General features: G+C 41.2%; 1 protein-coding gene and 1 pseudogene across 1 annotated transcript in view; both read left to right on the plus strand.

Annotated features, from left to right (window-relative positions):
- UBAP2 (ubiquitin associated protein 2) overlaps positions 1 to 19,665 on the plus strand; it is a 136,985-nt gene that overhangs the window by 66,958 nt on the left and 50,362 nt on the right. The window contains exons 7-9 of the mRNA XM_010385759.2: positions 5,970 to 6,024; positions 7,462 to 7,565; positions 16,575 to 16,640. Of these exons, the coding sequence (XP_010384061.2) occupies positions 5,970 to 6,024; positions 7,462 to 7,565; positions 16,575 to 16,640 (225 nt within the window). The remainder of the gene's footprint in view (positions 1 to 5,969; positions 6,025 to 7,461; positions 7,566 to 16,574; positions 16,641 to 19,665) is intronic.
- Positions 10,930 to 11,340, plus strand: LOC104679992 (annotated as a pseudogene).

Consider the following 19,665-nt stretch of genomic DNA (forward strand, 5'->3'; position numbering starts at 1 on the left):
ATAAATGTGTTTAAATATTACGTATCGGCAGGGCGCGGTGGCTCAAGCCTGTAATCCCAGCACTTTGGGAGGCCGAGACGGGCGGATCACGAGGTCAGGAGATCGAGACCATCCTGGCTAACACGGTGAAACCCCGTCTCTACTAAAAAATACAAAAAAAAAAACTAGCCGGGCGAGGTGGCGGGCGCCTGTAGTCCCAGCTACTCGGGAGGCTGAGGCAGGAGAATGGCGTAAACCCGGGAGGCGGAGCTTGCAGTGAGCTGAGATCCGGCCACTGCACTCCAGCCTGGGTGACAGAGCGAGACTCTGTCTCAAAAAAAAAAAAAAAAAAAAAAAAAAATTACGTATCAGTAAAAAGTTAAAAATTTAAAAAGAAGAGAAATTGCCACAGCCACCCCAACCTGGCAACCATGAAGCACTATTGGTTTCCTTTTCTTTGTATAAATATCCAGTAATGGGATTGCTGGATCATATGGTAATTCAATTTTTTGTTTTTGATAAATCTCCATATTGTTTTCCAAAATGACTTCACCAGTTTATATTCCCACCAGTAGTGTATGAGAGTTCCCTTTTCCCTGTGTCTTCACCAGCATCTGTTTAATTTGCTTAATTAATTAGATGCAGTGGCATGATCATAACTCACTGCAGTCTTGAACTCCTGGGTTCAGGCAATCTTCCTGTCTCAGCCACCTCAGTAGTTGGGATTACAGGCTACTTTTTGTCTTTTTGATAATAGCTGTTGTAAGTGGGGTAAGATGATACCTCATTGTGGTTTTCTTTGTATTTTGTTCATGTTTAGTGATGAACATTTTTTGTGTACCTTTTGGCCATTTGTGTGTTGTTTTCTTAGATCCTTTGTCTACTGTTTTTTTTTTTTTTTTTTTTTTTTTTTTTTTCTCTTAAGAGACAGTATCTCACTCTGTTGCCCAGCCTGGAGTGCAGTGACATGATCATAACTTACTGCAACCTCGAAATCCTGGGCTCAAGTGATTCTTACACCTCAGCCTCCTGAGCGGCTGGGGCTATAGGCATGAGCCCCACCATGCCTGGCTAATTTTTTGTATTTTTAGTAGAGATGGGGTTTCACTGGTTACACATTTTATTTATTTATTTATTTATTTATTTATTTATTTATTTATTTAGAGACAGAGTCTTGCTCTGTTTCAAGGCTGGAGTGCACTGGTGCAATCTCGGCTCACTGCAACCTCTGCCTCCAGGGTTCAAGCGATTTTCCTGCCTCAGCCTCCCGTGTAGCTGGGACTACAGGCTCAGCTAATTTTTGTAATTTTAAATGGAGATGGGGTTTCACCATGTTGGCCAGGATGGTCTCGATCTCTTGACCTCGTGATCCACCCGCCTCGGCCTCCCAAAGTGCTGGGATTACAGGCGTGAGCCCCCACGCCCAACCTGTTTTCATTTTTATTGTTTTTTTATTTTTTATTTATTTTTATTTTTGAGATGGGAGTTTTGCTTTTGTTGCCCTGGCTGGAGTGCAATGGTGGGATCTTGGCTCATCACAACCTCCGCCTCCTGGGTTCAAGCAGTTCTCTTCCCTCAGCCTCCGAAGTAGCTGGGATAACAGGCATGCGCCAGCACGCCCAGCTAATTTTGTGTTTTCAGTAGAGTAGGGTTTCTCCATGTAGGTCAGGCTTAAATGTGTATTTAAGTTACCTTTCTTTTGTATGTTTCTTTATCTTGTGTATTGATACATGGTTTAGCAGCTTATATGTATTATTTTGGTCTTTTCTTCTGGTGAGATTGAGTCAAGTAAGGTAGTGAACTATTGTTTTTTTTTTAGAGACAGGGTCTTGTTCTATTGCCCATCCTGGAGTACGGTGGCATGATCGTAGCTCACTGCAACCTCCAACTCTTATGCTCAAGCAATACTCCTGCCTTAGCCTCCTGAGTAGATAGGACTGCAGGTGCACATCACAATGCCCAGCTAATTTTTTTTTCTTTTTCTTTTATTTATTTATTTTTTGAGATGGAGTCTCGCTCTGTCACCCAGATTGGAGTGCGGTGGTGCACTCTCAGCTCACTGTGAGCTTCGCCTCCCAGGTTCACGCCATTCTCCTGCCTCAGCCTCCCGAGTAATTGGGACTACAGGCGCCCGCCACCACGCCTGGCTAAGTTTTTGTATTTTTAATAGAGACGGGGTTTCACCATGTTAGTTAGGATGGTCTCGATCTCCTGACCTCACGATCCGCCCTCCTCGGCCTCCCAAAGTGTTGGGATTACAGGTGTGAGTTACCACGCCTGGCTATGCCCAGCTAATTTTTAAAAGCATTTTTGTAGAGACAAGTCTCCCTGTGTTGCCCAGGCTGGTCTTGAACTCCTGACTCCAAGCAGTCCTCCTCTGTTGGCCTCCTCAAGCAGAGGGATTACAGGCACGAGCCACTGCACCTGGCTGCTAATGAATTACACTTGAAGTTACAGGGTTTGGTTTCCTTCTGGATGGAAGAAAAATAATGCAAAAAAGGCAACAATAGTTTACTCCGTAACCTTTCTCAGTGCTTTATCTTACTGTTTTGTATTTAGTAACTCAGATTAGTTTCTCTACTTTTTCTTTTTTTTGAGACGGAGTCTTGCTCTGTCGCCCAGGCTGGAGTGCAGTGGCGCAATCTCGGCTCATTACAAGCTCCCCTCCCTGGGTTCACGCCATTCTCCTGGCTCAGGCTTCTGAGTAGTTGGGACTGTAATTACCCGCCACTACGCCTTGCTAATTTTTTGTATTTTTAGTAGAGACAGGGTTTCACCGCGTTAGCCAGGATGGTCTCGATCTCCTGACCTCGTGATCCGACCGTGTTCCTCCCAAAGTGCTGGGATTACAGGCGTGAGCCTCTGCTCCTGGCCATATATCAGTCTTAAATGTAGCAACTGATATTTACATACCTATTGTGTTGTTGAAGATATTGCTGTAAACAAGCTTTGTTCCTCAGTGAATTCCAGGGATGTTTTGTCATTTTCATTTGATTAATGTAGTATTCTTTGAGGCTGGGGAGGAGTTATTCCAGACTCTCTGAGCATGTAGGGGGATAGACTCCCAAGTCTCTGAGCCAGAAAAACCCCAAAGATGCCCCCTTCTGTGTGTGGCCTGAACAGGTCCCTGGACATGGAAGTAGTACCATCTATATTATTGAACTAGTCCTGAGAAATCAGGAATTTTTTTGAGGCCAGGTCTTGCAGTGTTGCTCAGGCTGGCCTCTGGCACAGCTAGCCTTTTTTTTTTTTTTTTTTTTAATTATACTTTTAAGTTCTAGGGTGCATGTGTACAACGTGCAGGTTTGTTACATATGTATACATATGCCATGTTGGTGTGTTGCACCCATTGACTGGTCATTTACATTAGGTATATCTCCTAATTCTGTCCCTCCCCTCTCCCACAACCCCACAACAGGTCCCGGTGTGGGATGTTCCCCACCCTGTGGCACAGCTAGCTTTTAAAGTCCTTCTTACTATCTTTTGGGGATGAGGGGAAGGAGTGCTTTCTATCTTTTTAGATTAGGCCCACTTTCTGCATTTGCTTCCCTTCAGGCTGTTTGAAAAGGAGAGATGTCTGCAGTTAAGATCTGCCCCAGTAGGGGTGGTTGGTTGTTCTTTGAATTTCGGCTTTCAGAGTAATGAGCAACTAGGCCAGGCATGGTAGCTCACACCTATAATCCCAGCACTTTCGGAGGCTGAGGTGAGCGGATCACTGGAAGCTGGGAGTTCAAGACCAGCCTGGCCAATATGTTGAAATCCCAACTCAGAAAAAGGGAAAAAAAAAAAAAAAAGAGTAACGAGCAACTTTTCCACTTGGATTCTCAGCACAGAGTATGTAAATATTAGTCAAAACTTGAAGCGGGGGGTGGTGGCTTACGCCTGTAATCCCAGTACTTTGGGAGGGTGAGGTGGGTGGATCACTTGAGGTCAGGAGCTCAAGACCAGCCTGGACAACATGGTGAAACTCTGTCTCTACTAAAAATACAAAAATTATCCAGGGGTGGTGACGCAGGCCTGTAATCCCAGCTACTTGGGAGACTGAGGCACAAGAATCATTTGAACCTGGGAGGCGGAGGTTGTGGTGAGCTGAGATTACGCCACTGCACTCCAACCTGGGTGACAGAGCAAAACTCTGTCTCAAAAAATTACATAAAAAAAAAACCTTGAACAGTCATTCAGCAGATATGTAGTAGAGTCCCAGGGCTTGAGGAGGAAAGGTACAGCATTTACCATAACATGGTTTATTCACTTTGATAATCTTTGGAAACGTTGGACTTGATTTTCGTGAGTAAAAGACTCTGGATCTTTATTCTGAGCTGCTAGATTAATCTGTTCCTTCCAGATAACAATGCAGGGAAATGGTATATACACAGAAACCAACGTTACTAGTAGCATTACTGCCAGGTGAGTGCGAAACAATAATTCTATTATCTTGTTAGAATTTATGGGGAAGATGGATTAGATTTCTTTTTATTTTTTTCTTTTTTGAGACGGAGTCTCCCTCTGTCGTCCAGACTGGAGTGCAGTGGCTGGATCTCAGCTCACTGCAAGCTCCGCCTCCTGGGTTTACGCCATTCTCCTGCCTCAGCCTCCGTAGTAGCTGGGATTACAGGCGCCTGCCACCTGCCCGGCTAGTTTTTTGTATTTTTTAGTGGAGGTGGGGTTTCACTGTGTTAGCCAGGATGATCTCGATCTGCTGACCTCGTGATCCACCTGTCTCGGCCTCCCAAAGTGCTGGGATTACAGGCTTGAGCCACCGCGCCCGGCCCCAGATTGGATTTTTTAATTTAAAAAAATTTTTGGTTGGCTGGGCGTGGTGGCTCACGCTGTAATCCCAGCACTTTGGGAGGCTAAGGCAGGCAGATCACGAGGTCAGGAGTTTGAGACCAGCCTGGCCAAAATGGTGAAACCTGTCTCTACCAAAAATACAAAAATCAGCTGTGCGTGGTGGCAGGTGCCTGTAATCCCAGCTACTCAGGCGGCTGAGGCGGGAGAATCGCCTGAACCTGGGAGGCAGAAGTTGCCATGAAGCAAGATGGCGCTACTGCACTCCAGCCTGGGCGACAGGGCGAGACTCTGCAACCTCCAACTCCTGGGCTCATGGATCCTCCTGTCTCAGCCTGTCAGGTAGCTAAGTTAGAGGCTTATGCCACCGTGCCCATAAAAAATCGTTTTGTAGAGAGGGAGTCTCCCTTTATTGCCCAGACTGGCCTTGAACTCCTTGCTCAAGCCACCCTTCCACCTCAGCCTCCCAAATTGTTGAGATTATAGGTGTGAGCCACCATACCTGTCTCAGAAAAGTTTTTAATTTTCATAAAGTCCATTTTGTCTAGTTTTTCTTTTTTTGCCTGTAGTTTTGGTGTCATATTCAAGAAATCATTGCTAAATCCAGTGTTGTAAAGCGTTTGCTTTGTGTTTTTCTCTGAGAGTTTTATAGTTTTAGCTCTTAAATTTAGGCCTTTGCTCTTGAGTTCAGGATTTTAATGAAGAGAGAATGTGCAAAGGTGCTAGTCATAATTTTCACTTCTTGTTTGCTTATTCTCATGCTTGCTGCCATTTTGGTCTTTGATCGAAGACCTAGTATTTAAAATGATATTTAACAGTGCCTTCAGCTTACTTTGCATTTTCCTCTTTCTGGTTCTCATTTCATTTTATAGTAGTGGCTTCTAATTCCATGGTGTTTGCCCTTCCTGATTTTAAACGGTGCAGACTGTTTTATAATATAACCTTCCTGTGTTTAGCTGTCAAATACCACAAATATAATACAAGGAGAATTTAATTCTTTTCTAGCCTTAGAAGTCACTAACTGGGTACAGGTAGTTGTATCATCAGGGATCAGTAAATTGGAAATTGGATGCCCTGGATTGGAATGTTGGTGCCATTAGGAACAATGATAATATTGTCTGGGAAGTGAGTATAAGATGAAGAAGGAAGTGTAATTGTGTAGGACATGAATATTATTTTATAATTGTTTGGTTTTTTTAAAGGATTTGGACGTGGCAGAGGGAGAGGGGCAGGAAGGTTCTCAACCCAAGGCATGGGGTAAGTCATAGCCATCCTATTTTTATAGTTATTTACTTCCTTAGTTTTTATGCTTCAATTGCCTCTAATACCCTGCATCTAATTTGGTCATCATGGTGAGTCTAGTGTTTTCTATACTTAAAGAGATTTACAAATAAGAAAAACAATATGAATAAAATTGATCTTTTAAATAGGCATTAGAGCAGGGTTTCTAGCCTTGGCACTATTGATTGTGGATTGGATAATACTTCCATGGAGTGGTAGGGTCTCCTGTATATTGTAGGATGTTTAGCAACATCTCTTCTCTCTGTACTATTAATAAATGTCAGTAGCAGTCACCTGAAGTTGTGACAAAATACCTACAGACATACCTAAATGGCACTGCCTAAGGGCCATGTTAGTTAATCCAGCCATTGTCTTTGCATGCTAAGTAAATGTAGTGCTTATTTATGTATGAGTGATATATTTTTCCTGAATTGTAATAGTGAACATTGAACAGACTCAAAGATACTAAAATCAGAGGTTTATTTCTTGTTTCTGGGTGTTATTTTACTTTTTGTTGCTTCTAAAACATTAGCTCCCATTGAATTTTTAGAAAAAGTTTTAAAACATCCTGTGGAAGCCATACGTAGATGCAGTCGAGGAAGGGAATTGGCTCCAAGAAAAGCTCTTTGTCTCTCTCTAACTTCAGGCAGCACTCTTGGTGTCAGTGCCTTCTAGATAAGTAGTGGTGCCTCCTGCAATCTGCCTTCTGCCTAAGCTCCTTTGAGGAAAAGGAGGTATGAAAACACAGGGAGCAAGCTCTCAGGAGCGCTTTAAGACATAGCCCTGCCCATTAGCTGTAAATTGTTTTGTGGATTTTTCTGTTTACTTCACATTCCTTTGTGAAAATTTTAAAGGTAATATTTGTTTTGGCTCATGTTAGACCTCTGAACCATGATTCAGTTAAACTGGGTGTTCAGTTTAGGATTTTATTGAAAAGAAATAGAGGTGCTGAACAAAATGTTTTCTTCTTTATCTAATGTTTCTCTAAAAGAGCGTATAATTCTAAGCTATAAAAGGTTCAAAGCCAAACTTGGATTCTGACTTGGGAAGAAAATACCTCTGTTCCCTATTTATTCCTTATTTTTCAGCAGGACTCTTATGAGAGCCCTTATTTTGCCTTGAAAGATTATAGGTCTCCTTGTCTGCTTTAGGATGCTGAGGACCATGTTTTAGGAGAATAAGGCTATTATACCAGAATGTGTGGAAGGTCCCTAGGCAGCTTCTGATTTTCACATCTGCATCTCCATGGCTGGCAGAATTGGTTATATTTAGATAGGGGAAGGAGAGGTGATGTCTTTTACAGTGGCTGTGAGAAGACACTGGGCTTGTTTGGTGGAAGATCATGTATGGTTAATATTTTGGCTTAGGTGCTTGCTTCTTTTGCCTTTATTATTTCTTTATTTCAAACCTCAGGACATTTAATCCTGCGGACTATTCAGATCCTACATCTACAGATGTGTGTGGGACAAAGCTAGTAGTTTGGGAAGCTGCTCAGAATGGTGCAGATGAGGGAACTGGTAAGTGTTCTGTTTTTGCCAGAGATGAGTTTTAAATGTTTGAGCTATTAAGAGTTTTATGTTCTCATGCAAAGATGAAGTCTAAATGTGCTGATGGAAAAGAATGAAAAACAGGCTACTGTCCTACCTCTGAAACTATTCTTAGTTGGTTCTTACCACCAAAGTCTGTCACATATAAATCTCATGATGACAAAGAATTTGATTTTCCCTTCTGCGAGCTAAGAAAAGAAAGAGACTATATAAGGTAATTGGCATAAATCAGCACAAACTCACACTCCAATCAAAGTATGTCACAGATATATAGAATTTCTGAGGAGAAGATTTTTTACTGGAAGTACTTCCCATTTCTAATGGTGGATTCTTTGGCCAGATAACGTATGATAATGTGGTAGATGATAGATGGATTTGTAGCAGCGTTGCTACTGCAGGTTTTTCTGTATCATGCTGTTTCTGGATTATTTTCTGAAATTCTTGGGGTAAATATTGGTTGTTTATTTATTTAGAGCTCTTTGTACAGTAAATATTGAGATTATACTTATAGAAACATAATTTAGCCGGGTGCAGCGGCTCACACCTGTAATCTCAGCACTTTGGGAGACCGAGGCAGATGGAGCATTTGAGGTCAGGAATTCGAGAGCAGCCTGGCCAACATGATGAAACCCCGTCTCTACAAAAATACAAAAAAATTAGCCAGGCTTGGTGGTGCATGCCTGTAATCCCCGCTACTTGGGAGGCTGAGACAGGAGAATCACTTGAACCCAGGAGGTGGAGGTTGCAATGAGCCGAGATCGTGCCATTGCACTCCAGCCTAGGCAACAGAGCGAGACTTCATCTCAAAACAACAACAACAACAACAGAAACAAAAGCATAATTTAACACAATGATATATAACCTAGATTTAGAATATAGTTCAATAAATTATCAAGCCCTGGTGCAAGTGGTTCATGCCTGTAATCTCAGCATTTAGGTGGCTGAGGCGGGAGGATCACTTGAGCCACAGTTTGAGATGAGCCTGATTAACATAGTAAGATCTCATCTATACTAAGAAAACGTAAAAAGTTAACACGGCATGGTGGTGTGCGCCTATGGTCCCAGCTGCTTGGGAGGCTGGAGAGGGGAGTGTCATTTGAGCCTGGGAGGTTGAGGATGCTATGAGCTATGATTGTACCACTGCACTCCAGCCTGGCAACAGAGCAAGGCTGTGTCTCAAAAAATAAAAAATAAAATAAAATAATGCACACAAGCATCCATATAACATCAACCCTAGCCAGAAAGTAAGAGAGTACCACCAGAATCACAACTAATCAACTGTAAATAGAGAAACTGTAAAGAGGGTCAACAAAATTTATAAGTTGTTATTTGAAAACACTAGTAAAATTGTTAAGCTTCTTATGAGATCATCAAGGGAAGGTGAAGAACATGAGTAATTGGTTCCAGGGAGGAGAAAAGGAATATTGATATAGATCATATAGATATTAAGGAGATTATAAGATACTGTATGTCGATTTTTTTTTTGGCAACAAATTTGGAATTACTGACTAATTTCATTCTTGTAAAAATCTTTAACCTAAGTATTTGAAAATAGAATTCAGTAAGACAGAAACAGCAAAAGGTTACCGTAACCATGTTAAAATTATGCTTGGGTTGAGCGTGTTAGATCACACCTCTAATCCCAGCACTTTAGGAGGCTGAGGTGGGCAGATCGCTTGAGCTCAGGAGTTTGAGACCAGCCTGGGCAACATGGTGAAACCCCATCTCTGCAAAAAAAAGACAAAAATTAGCTGGGTGTAGTAGCATATGCCTGTGGTCTCAGCTACTTGGAGTGCTGAGGTGGGAGGATCACTTGAATCTGGGAGGCATAGGTTGCAGTGAGCTGAGATTGTGCCACTGCACTTTAGCCTGGGTGACAGAGTGGGACTCTGTCTCAAAAAAAAAAAAAAAAAAAGAAAGAGAGAGAGAAAGAAAGAATGAACGAAAGAAAGAGAAAGAATGAATTACACCTGGTATTTAAGTTTGCTTAACTGTGTTTTTTGGGGTGGGGAGTTGTTTGAGATGGAGTCTCTGTCACCCAGGCTGGAGTACAATGGCATGATCTTGACTCACTGCAACCTCCACCTCCCGGGTTCAAGCGATTCTCCTGCCTCAGCATCCTGAGTAGCTGGGATTACAGGTGTCCGGCACTATGCCTGGCTAATTTTTTTGTATTTTTAGTAGGCAGGGTTTCACCATGTTGGCCAGGCTAGTCTCGAACTGCTGACCTCAAATGGTCCACTCACCTTGGCCTCCCAAAGTGCTGGGATTACAGGCGTAAGCCACCGTGCCCCACCTTCTTTTCTTTTTCTTTTTTTAAGAGAGAACATCTCACTCTGTTGTCCAGGCTGGAGTGCAATGGTGTGATCATCACTCACTGTAGCCTTGAACCACTGGATTCAAGCCATCCTCCCACCTTAACCTCCCTAGTACTTACTGCTGGGACTATGGCACACACCACTGCACTGGGTGAATTTTAAAATTTTTTGTAGATACAAGATTTTGCATTGTTGCAGAGGCTGGTCTTGAACTCCTGGCTTCAGAGATGCTCCCACCCAGCCAGTGCTGGGATTACTGACATGAGCCACCATGCCCAGCTTAGTTTGTTTAACTTTTGAAAAACAAATCAATCCACTCCTAGATGCATACCCAAAAGACAGGAAAATGTAGGTTCACATAAAATCTTGTACAAAAAGATTCATAGCAACATAATTCATAATTATAAAAAAGTAGAAACAACCCATACTTCCTATTGAACAGGTCTGTCAGGGTGGGGAAAGAAACCTCAAATGTTTATCAATGGATGAATTTATAAGCAAAATATAGAATATACATAGAATAGAATAATGTTCAGCCATAAAAAGGAATTAAGGTACATGTTACAACATGAATGAACCTTGAAAATAGTATGCAGAGTCACAGAAAGACCACATATATTGTGTTTTATGATGTTATTTATCTGAAATGTCTAAGGCAAATTTATAGGGACAGAAATTAGCTTGGTGGTTGCCTAGGACTGGAACTATTTGGGAAAAGTAGTGAGTAACTATGAATGAGTGTGGGGTTTGTTTTAGAGGTGATGGTTGCACAAATGGTGAATATACTAAAAATTATTCAGCCGTCTACTATAAAAGGGTAGATTTCATGTTATGTGTGTTATATATAAAAATACAGAAATGAGTATTATCCATTTAACAGAATTAAAGATAAAAATCCTTATGATTATTTCTGTAAGGAAAAGCGTTCAGTATTCGTTCATGATTAAAACAAACCAACAGTGTTTCTGAGTGGCATGTGGGATTTGAGCCGGATAATGGTCCTTGATTCCAGCAACATGGAGACTTTGTACCACGGCCCATTCTTAGTGCTCGAATGTCCCAACCTGAAGCTGACGAAGCCGACCAGGCTGCACATGCCCTCAGCCATGACTGTGTATGCTTTGGTGGTGGTGTCTTGCTTCCTCATGACCAGAGGAATAATTTATGATGTTATTGTTGAACCTCCAAGTGTTGGCTCTATGACCGATGAACATGGGCATCAGAGGCCAGTAGCTTTCTTGGCATACAGAGTAAATGGACAATATGTTATTATGGAAGGACTTGCATCCAGCTTCCTGTTTACAATGGGAGGTTTAGGTTTCATAATCCTGGACCAGTCAAATGCACCAGATATCCCCAAACCCAGCAGATTTCTTCTTCTATTCTTTGGATTTGTTTGTGTCCTATTGAGTTTTTTTTACAGCTAGAGTATTCATGAGAATGAAACTGCCAGGCAATCTGATAGGTTAGAGTGCCTTTTGAGAAGAAATCAATGGATGCTGGATTTGCTCCTGTCAATGAAGTTTTAAAGTCTATACCAATCCGCTATTGTGAAATGTGGAAAAGAATGAAGAGCAGCAGTAAAGAAATATGTAGTGAAAACACTGGAAGTGTATTGATGCTTGGAGTAAAATTTCTTCTTGGTGTCAAAGAGACAAGTTTATCACAGTATTTTTTTTCCTGCTGATCTGTTGAGATCAGTGATGTTGAGTGACATTTTCTTTTTAGTTTTTTGTTTTTTAAAGAAAATATACTCCAGTTTACAAATATAATATTGAATAAAGTGATTATGTTTTACAGCCCCTTTAACTTTTTTTTGTAGATGACATTTCTGATTTTCAGAATTAATGTAAAATCAAGAAGCAAGATTCCATAAGTTGAGATTTCTAGATGGCTGATCAGTTTTACCTGTGGTGCCTTGCCTTTTAGTAGGGGGTTGATAATGCATTATTCCAAATATGTATGTATGACTGTTTCCTGAACAATAAGATCTATGAAAGGAGCAGAAATAATTTTTCTAATTAAAAACAAACAAAACCCTGGCAATTAGGAATACAAGGAATTTCCTTAATCAGATAAGGAATATCTGTAAACTTACAGCAGGTATTACAGTCAATGGTGATACATTGAGTGTTTTTCCTCTGGAACAAGATAAAAACATGCGGTCACTGCTTCCATTTGCACTGTTCTGGAGGTCCTTATGACTTAAAGAAAAATAAGTCATAAGGATTGGAAAGGGAGAATAAACCGTTGTTTTTTGTGATTGTGTAAAAGAATCTATAGATGAATTATTGGAGAGTTTCACAAGCACAAAATGCAAGACACAAGATTCATGAACGAATGTATTTCTGTAAATCATCAACAAACAGAAAATGGAAAAAAATTGCTAGTAGCTCCAGAAAACACCAAATACCTAGGAATAAGTCTAATGATATGTAAAATATGTCAGGTTTGAAAAATAGAAAACAATATTGAGAAAAAATAAAGAAGACAATAAATAGAGGAATATACCACTTTAATATATTTTAGTTTTACTGTTGTAACATTTAGTTTTTATTGACTCAGTCTTTGAATTTATTAATCCATGGTAGTCCGTCTCGTGTAAATTTTCCCCACTGATTTTTTTTTTTTTTTTTTTTTTTTTTTTTTGAGGCGGAGTCTCGCTCTGTTGCCCGGACTGGAGTGCAGTGGCCAGATCTCAGCTCACTGCAAGCTCCGCCTTCCGGGTTCACGCCATTCTCCTGCCTCAGCCTCCCGAGTAGCTGGGACTACAGGCGCCCGCCACCTCGCCCGGCTAGTTTTTGTATTTTTAGTAGAGACGGGGTTTCACCGTGTTAGCCAGGATGGTCTCGATCTCCTGACCTCGTGATCCGCCCGTCTCGGCCTCCCAAAGTGCTGGGATTACAGGCTTGAGCCACCGTGCCCGGCCCCCACTGATTTTTTTAAAAAATCAGATTTGTTGATGTAGTTTATATATATATGATAAAATTCTCCCCTTTTTAGAGGTACAGAGGATGAATTCTAACAAATGTGTATAGAATTATAACCAGTATTAAAATATAATTATGGTGCTTCTTTTTTTTTTTTTTTTTTTTTCTGAGACGGAGTCTTGCTCTGTCGCCCAGGCTGGAGTGCAGTGGCCGGATCTCAGCTCACTGCAAGCTCCGCCTCCCGGGTTCGCGCCATTCTCCTGCCTCAGCCTCCCGAGTAGCTGGGACTACAGGCGCCCGCCACCTCGCCCGGCTAATTTTTTGTATTTTTAGTAGAGACGGGGTTTCACCGTGTTAGCCAGGATGGTCTCGATCTCCTTACCTTGTGATCCGCCCGTCTCGGCCTCCCAAAGTGCTGGGATTACAGGCTTTAGCCACCACGCCCGGCCAGTGCTTCTTTACTAGCAATGAACAATTGCAAACAAAGAATAAGAAAAACAGGCCGGGCGCGGTGGCTCAGGCCCAGCACTTTGGGAGGCCGAGACGGGCGGATCACGAGGTCAGGAGTTCGAGATCATCCTGGCTAACACGGTGAAACCCCGTCTCTACTAAAAAATACAAAAAGCTAGCGGGGCGAGGTGGCTGGCGCCTGTAGTCCCAGCTACTCGGGAGGCTGAGGCAGGAGAATGGCGTAAACCCGGGAGGCGGAGCTTGCAGTGAGCTGAGATCCGGCCACTGCACTCCAGCCTGGGTGACAGAGCGAGACTCCGTCTCAAAAAAAAAAAAAAAAAAAAAAAAGAATAAGAAAAACAGTACTTTTTTTAGTAGTACCAAAAAAACAAGAAATAGTTATATTTCTGACTATGTATATGCAAGATTTGTATGTTGATATTATGCAACATGTTGGGAAAGATAAAAGAAGACCCTCATAAAAGGGAACATATTCAGTGTTCATGAATTGGAAGACTCAAAATCTTTGAAATGTCATTTCTGTCCAAATTGATCAATAGCTTCAGCACAATTCCAATCAAAATCTTCACAGATTTTTGACAACTTCATTCTTTTTTTTTGAGATGGATTCTCACTCTGTCACCCAGGCTGGAGTGCAGTGTTGCGATCTCACCTCACGGCAACCTCCACCTCCTGGGTTCAAGTGATCTCCTACCTGAGCCTCCTGAGTAGCTGGGATTACAGGTGTGCACCACCATGCCCAGCTGATTTTTTTGTGTGTGTGTGTGTGTTTTTAGCAGAGATGGGGTTTCACCATGTTGGCCGGGTCAGTATTGAACTCCTGACCTCAAGTGATCTGCCCACCTCAGCCTCCCAAAGTGGTAGGATTACAGGTGTGAGCTATTTTGCCTGGCCTTGACCACTTGACTCTAAAATTTTTATATAATATTAAAGGGACTACAGTAGCGTAAACAGTTTTGAAAAGAAAAAAAAGTTCTGCACTCCCTGATTTTAAGAACTGCTCTAATGCTACAGTAAGCAAGACACATAAATCAATAGCATAGTAGTTTACATATACATATGGCTAATTGTTTTTTGTCAAAAATTATGAGGCAGTTCAATGCCATATATTATACTGTATACAAAAGTTACCCTGCAAGTTTACACTTAAACATGAAACCTAAAAGTACAATTTACAAAGAACTTATAGTGGCAAATCTTAGTGACTGTAGATTAGGTGAAGATTTCTTATATGGAATCTGATAAGCCTGAGTCATAAAAGAGAAAATTGACAAAGTACATTTTATTAAAAATTGTAAAATTCTTCTGAAGAGAAAAATGATAGGATGAGCCGTAGTCTTGGAGAAAATGTTTATATAAAATCCATATTTGATAAGGACTTATATACAAAATACATAAAGAACTCTCACAATTCAGTAATAAGAAAACAACTCCCTAAAAAAAATGAGCAATTAAAAATGGGGAAAAAAATGGAAGAAATTCTAGAAATGGATAGTAGTGATTGTATAGCATTGGGAATATACTCAGTGCCACTAAATTGTACACTTGAAGAGGGTTAGACATGGTAAATTTTGTGTAATACCTATTTCAACACGGAGACTGGTGAAGGATAATTTCCTGTGAATCTATAATTATTTTAACAGAAAAAGTTAATAGAAAGCAAAGTATTTGCATTTACAAGGGAAGATGATAAATGGATAGCAGACAAATCCATAAGAATGTGCTCGTCATCATTCGTCATCGGGGAAATACAAAGTAAAGCCATATTGAGTTACCCCCATTGACCTATTAAAATGACTTTAAAGGAAACGAAAAATTCCAAGTCCTGGTGAGGATTGTGGAATAACAGGTACTCATATACATGCCTGGTGGGAAAGCATACCTTTATCATACCATCTGACAACCCCATTCTTAGGTTTTTATAAAAGTGGAATGAGGGGCCGGGCGCGGTGGCTCAGGCCTGTAATCCCAACACTTTGGGAGGCCAAGGCGGCGGATCACGAGGTCAGGAGATCGAGACCATCCTGGCTAACACAGTGAAACCCCCGTCTCTACTAAAAATACAAAAAAAATTAGCCGGGCGTAGTGGAGGGCACCTGTAGTTCCAGCTACTCGGGAGGCTAAGGCAGGAGAATGGCGTGAACCCGGGAGGCGGAGCTTGCAGTGAGCCGAGATCGCGCCACTGCACTCCAGCCTGGGCGGCAGAGCGAGACTCCGTCTCAAAAAAAAAAAAAAAAAAAAATGGAATGAAAACACATCCAAACAAAAGTCTGTATGTGATATTATAGTGCCTTTATTAATACCTCCACTGATGTTTTTTTTCTTGCTTCTTTTTTTTAAGAGATGGCGGTCTCAATTTTTTGCCCAGGCTGGAGTATAGTTGGTATTCACAGGCATAATCTTAGTGCACTACAACTTCAAACTCCTGGGCTCAAGTGATCCTCCTCCATCACCCTCCTGTGTAGCTGGGACTACAGCCCTGCACCACTGTGCACAGCTTCCACACAGTGTGGAAGAACTGTGTGTGGAAGCTGTGCCCACTTCCATGGCTTTGAAGCGGAATGTTGTCCAACTGTTGAAGCAGAATGTTGAATTAGTCAATTAGTTACTTTTTTTCTTATTTTATCTTTACTCCTCTCTTCTTTCATCTCCTCCCACTTATTATTTAAAGTAGCAGATTTCTTGCTGAAAAGCATTTAGATAAGCAAAACCAGTTTGTTGTAGAATACAGTTAAAGGATGTCATCAGCTGATGGTGCTGGCTATTTTTCCAGAGGCCTCACAGAATGGTATTGGCTTGTTGATAAGGGAGTTCTGAGTCCAGGACTCAGACTTACAGGCTCAGAAACCCAACTGTTGACGGTATAATAACCACAAATCTGTTCCCAATGTGAGGAGCATTCAAATTAACCAAACTAGAAAGATTTGTGTATACTCAGAATGCTAATTGATAAGGTTTCTAAAAACTGGTACCTGTTAAACAGATTAGAATACTCTCTTTGATGAGTGAGAAGGGAACTTGGTAAACATGGGCATGAGAATGAGAATAATTGAAGTAATTTGAGCGTCCAAGAACCATCAGGGATAAAATTCATAACTTGATTTGCAGTGACCTGTAAGAGTATGGATTTCAATTACATTTCACTCTCCTTGGGCAGTAACGCAGCGTATACATAGCTTTGACGGTGACTATCTTCTCTTGTGATGAATACTTTTATTCTTTTGGTATGTTTAAACCCTCAATTTTACATTGGTTCACAGAACTGGCATCAGATACTCACAACATAGCTCAGGATCTGTCAAACAAAAGTTCTTATGGACTCAAAGGTATGAATACTTAATTTTTTAAATTTTTTAAGTTAAGAATATTATAAATTGCTTGCAATATCTTTCATTTTTTATCAAAGCTAGCTAATACAAATTTATCAGATAAATGTTTGTAAACTATACCCATTTATTTGGTAATCAAATTTGCAGTTTGCTAATGGAAATGTTTGATTGACTTTCAAGGTGCCACAGAATTTTCACCATTGTTTTCCTTGTTCCTAAGTGGACTTCTTTAACATACATTCATTAGAGGACTAACACCAAGTTAAACTGAACATGAAGCATTCATCTCAAATATGTTATTATTATTATTATTATTATTTTTTTTTTTTTTTTGAGACAGAGTCTCGCTCTGTCGCCCAGGCTGGAGTGCAGTGGCCGGATCTCAGCTCACTGCAAGCTCCACCTCCCGGGTTCACGCCATTCTCCTGCCTCAGCCTCCTGAGTAGCTGGGACTACAGGCGCCCGCCACCTTGCCCGGCTAGTTTTTTGTATTTTTTAGTAGAGACGGGGTTTCACCGTGTTCACCAGGATGGTCTCGATCTCCTGACCTTGTGATCCGCCCGTCTCGGCCTCCCAAAGTGCTGGGATTACAGGCTTGAGCCACCGCGCCCAGCCAAATATATTACTTTAAGCTGAAAATAAGGATTGTTGAAGTTTTTCCTTATGTTTTGGGGTGTAGGTCTAATGTGAACCAAATTAAAATTTTAATATTCCAAAATATGATTAGGACCTGAGCCTCTGCCTTCTGTATTTAATGTCTGGAATTTTTTATAGTCTGTTCCTATAGGCTAGTTCCTGCAATGTGGCACTTGCTTCTGACATAGGAGTTTTCCCTGTAATTTCCTGACATGCCACTCTATCATGTTGCATCTCTGCTTATAACTGTTTTCCTGTTTTTCCTTCAGGCTACATAGTGCCTTGTACTTGCTTTTAAATATACTCAGATTCTCACCCTACTATGCAAGTCCAAAGTTGTGTTTAATTATTTTCAAAATACTGCTCTCAAAGTGGTAGGCCAGTCTTTTTTATTATTTTTATTATTTTATTTTTATTTTTTAATTTTTTTTGAGATGGAGTCTTGCTCTGGTTGTCCAGGCTGGAGTGCAATGGCGTGATCTCGGCTCACTGCAACCTCCACCTCCCGGGTTCAAGTAATTCTCCTGTCTCAGCCTCCTGACGTAGCTGGGATTACAGGTGCCTGCCACCATCCCTGGCTAATTCTTTGTATTTTTAGTAGAGATGGGGTTTCACCATGTTGGCCAGGCTGGTCTCAAATTCCTGACCTCAGGTGATCCACCCACCTCTGCTTCCCGAAGTGCTGCAATTACAGGCATGAACCACTGCTCCAGGCCTATTTATTTATTTATTTATTTCTGAGATGGAGTCTCTGTCGCCCAGGCTGGAGCAGTGGCATGATCTCAGCTCACTGGAACCTCCACCTCCCGGGTTCAAACGATTCTCCTGCCTCAGCCTCCCCAGTAGCTGGGACTATAGGCACATGCCACCACGCCCTGCTAATTTTTGTATTTTTAGTAGAGACAGGGTTTCACCATATTGACCAGGCTGGTCTTGAACTCCTGATCTCGTGATCCACCCACCTCAGCCTCCCAAAGTGCTGGGATTACAGGCATGAGCCATCATGCCCAGACTGTTTTTTTTTATTTTTAAGATATCTCCTGAATTGCCATGGTAGGTCATTCTTACCACATATCATATATAAAAGCCTGTTTTAACTTACTACATTAACTGTATGTATAGTGGCTGAGCTGCTCAAATTTATGTGTATTTTATTGCAGTTTTAAAACTTAGGGCCGGGCGCGGTGGCTCAAGCCTGTAATCCCAGCACTTTGGGAGGCCGAGACGGGCGGATCACGAGGTCAGGAGATCGAGACCATCCTGGCTAACACGGTGAAACCCCGTCTCTACTAAAAAATACAAAAAACTAGCCGGGCGTGGTGGCGGTGCCTGTAGTCCCAGCTACTCGGGAGGCTGAGGCAGGAGAATGGCTTAAACCCGGGAGGCGGAGCTTGCAGTGAGCTGAGATCCGGCCACTGTACTCCAGCCTGGGCGACAGAGCGAGACTCCGTCTCAAAAAAAAAAAAAAAAAAAAAAAAAAACTTAGAAAAAAGAATGTATATTTTAAGCTTTATAGTACTTTTAATATTTTTTATGTAGGTTTTTGTAATGTTTCATCATTGTTTTTCTCCTGGAAATTTTCCTTTGTATCCCTGTGTGTGTATCTTTTATATCCGTGTGTGTATATTTCATCTTCCCCATCAAGCTTTCTCTTACCATTCTGGCTTTCATTAACTTCATCCTCCAAATTTCCAGTGTATTAGTGGTTTCTCAGAATTAAATGTTTTCGGTTTTGAAACCATCTGTATTTTACACCCAAATATTGGCACAGTTTACATCATATTTCACAGAGAGCCATCCCAATCTGAAATCAGTACATCGTGTTAAAAACATTCCACAAATAAGGACTTTCTTTCTAAGAAACAATCATCATTTTACTTATGAGGAGGTCAGTTATTCCGCTATTTACATGATTCTAAGGAAGGTAGACATGATTACCTGACTTCTTTTGTCTCACAAGTGTGCCCCTCCTCCTTTTCCCTCTCCATACACAACTTTTGGAGAGAAACAGAATTTTGTGTGTCAGATGATTAACTCCTTGCTTCCTATAAAGGAACTGAAAACATCCATAATCCCGCTTTCTGGGGTTAGTCGTCGTTAATTTCTTAGTGTATTTCCTTTAAAACTATTATCAATGGGCGTGTTGTTTAGTACATACTATAAACAATGGCCCTCTACTTATATAAGATCTGTAAATAAACATTTTTTGAGTAGCAACACTTTTCTTTAAAGTACTTAGATGTGTTATGGATGAGTATTCTGTAAGAACTGTTTGAGCGCATCCTGTGTACTGACTTCAGAACTTAAAGCAGTAGACTTGATATGAGCAAGAGTAATGTTAAACTTTGCTGGAGACCTATTAGGAAACCATATAGTAGAGCTAATA

This window comes from Rhinopithecus roxellana, chromosome 16, assembly GCF_007565055.1.
Source record: "Rhinopithecus roxellana isolate Shanxi Qingling chromosome 16, ASM756505v1, whole genome shotgun sequence".
NCBI lineage: Eukaryota > Metazoa > Chordata > Mammalia > Primates > Cercopithecidae > Rhinopithecus > Rhinopithecus roxellana.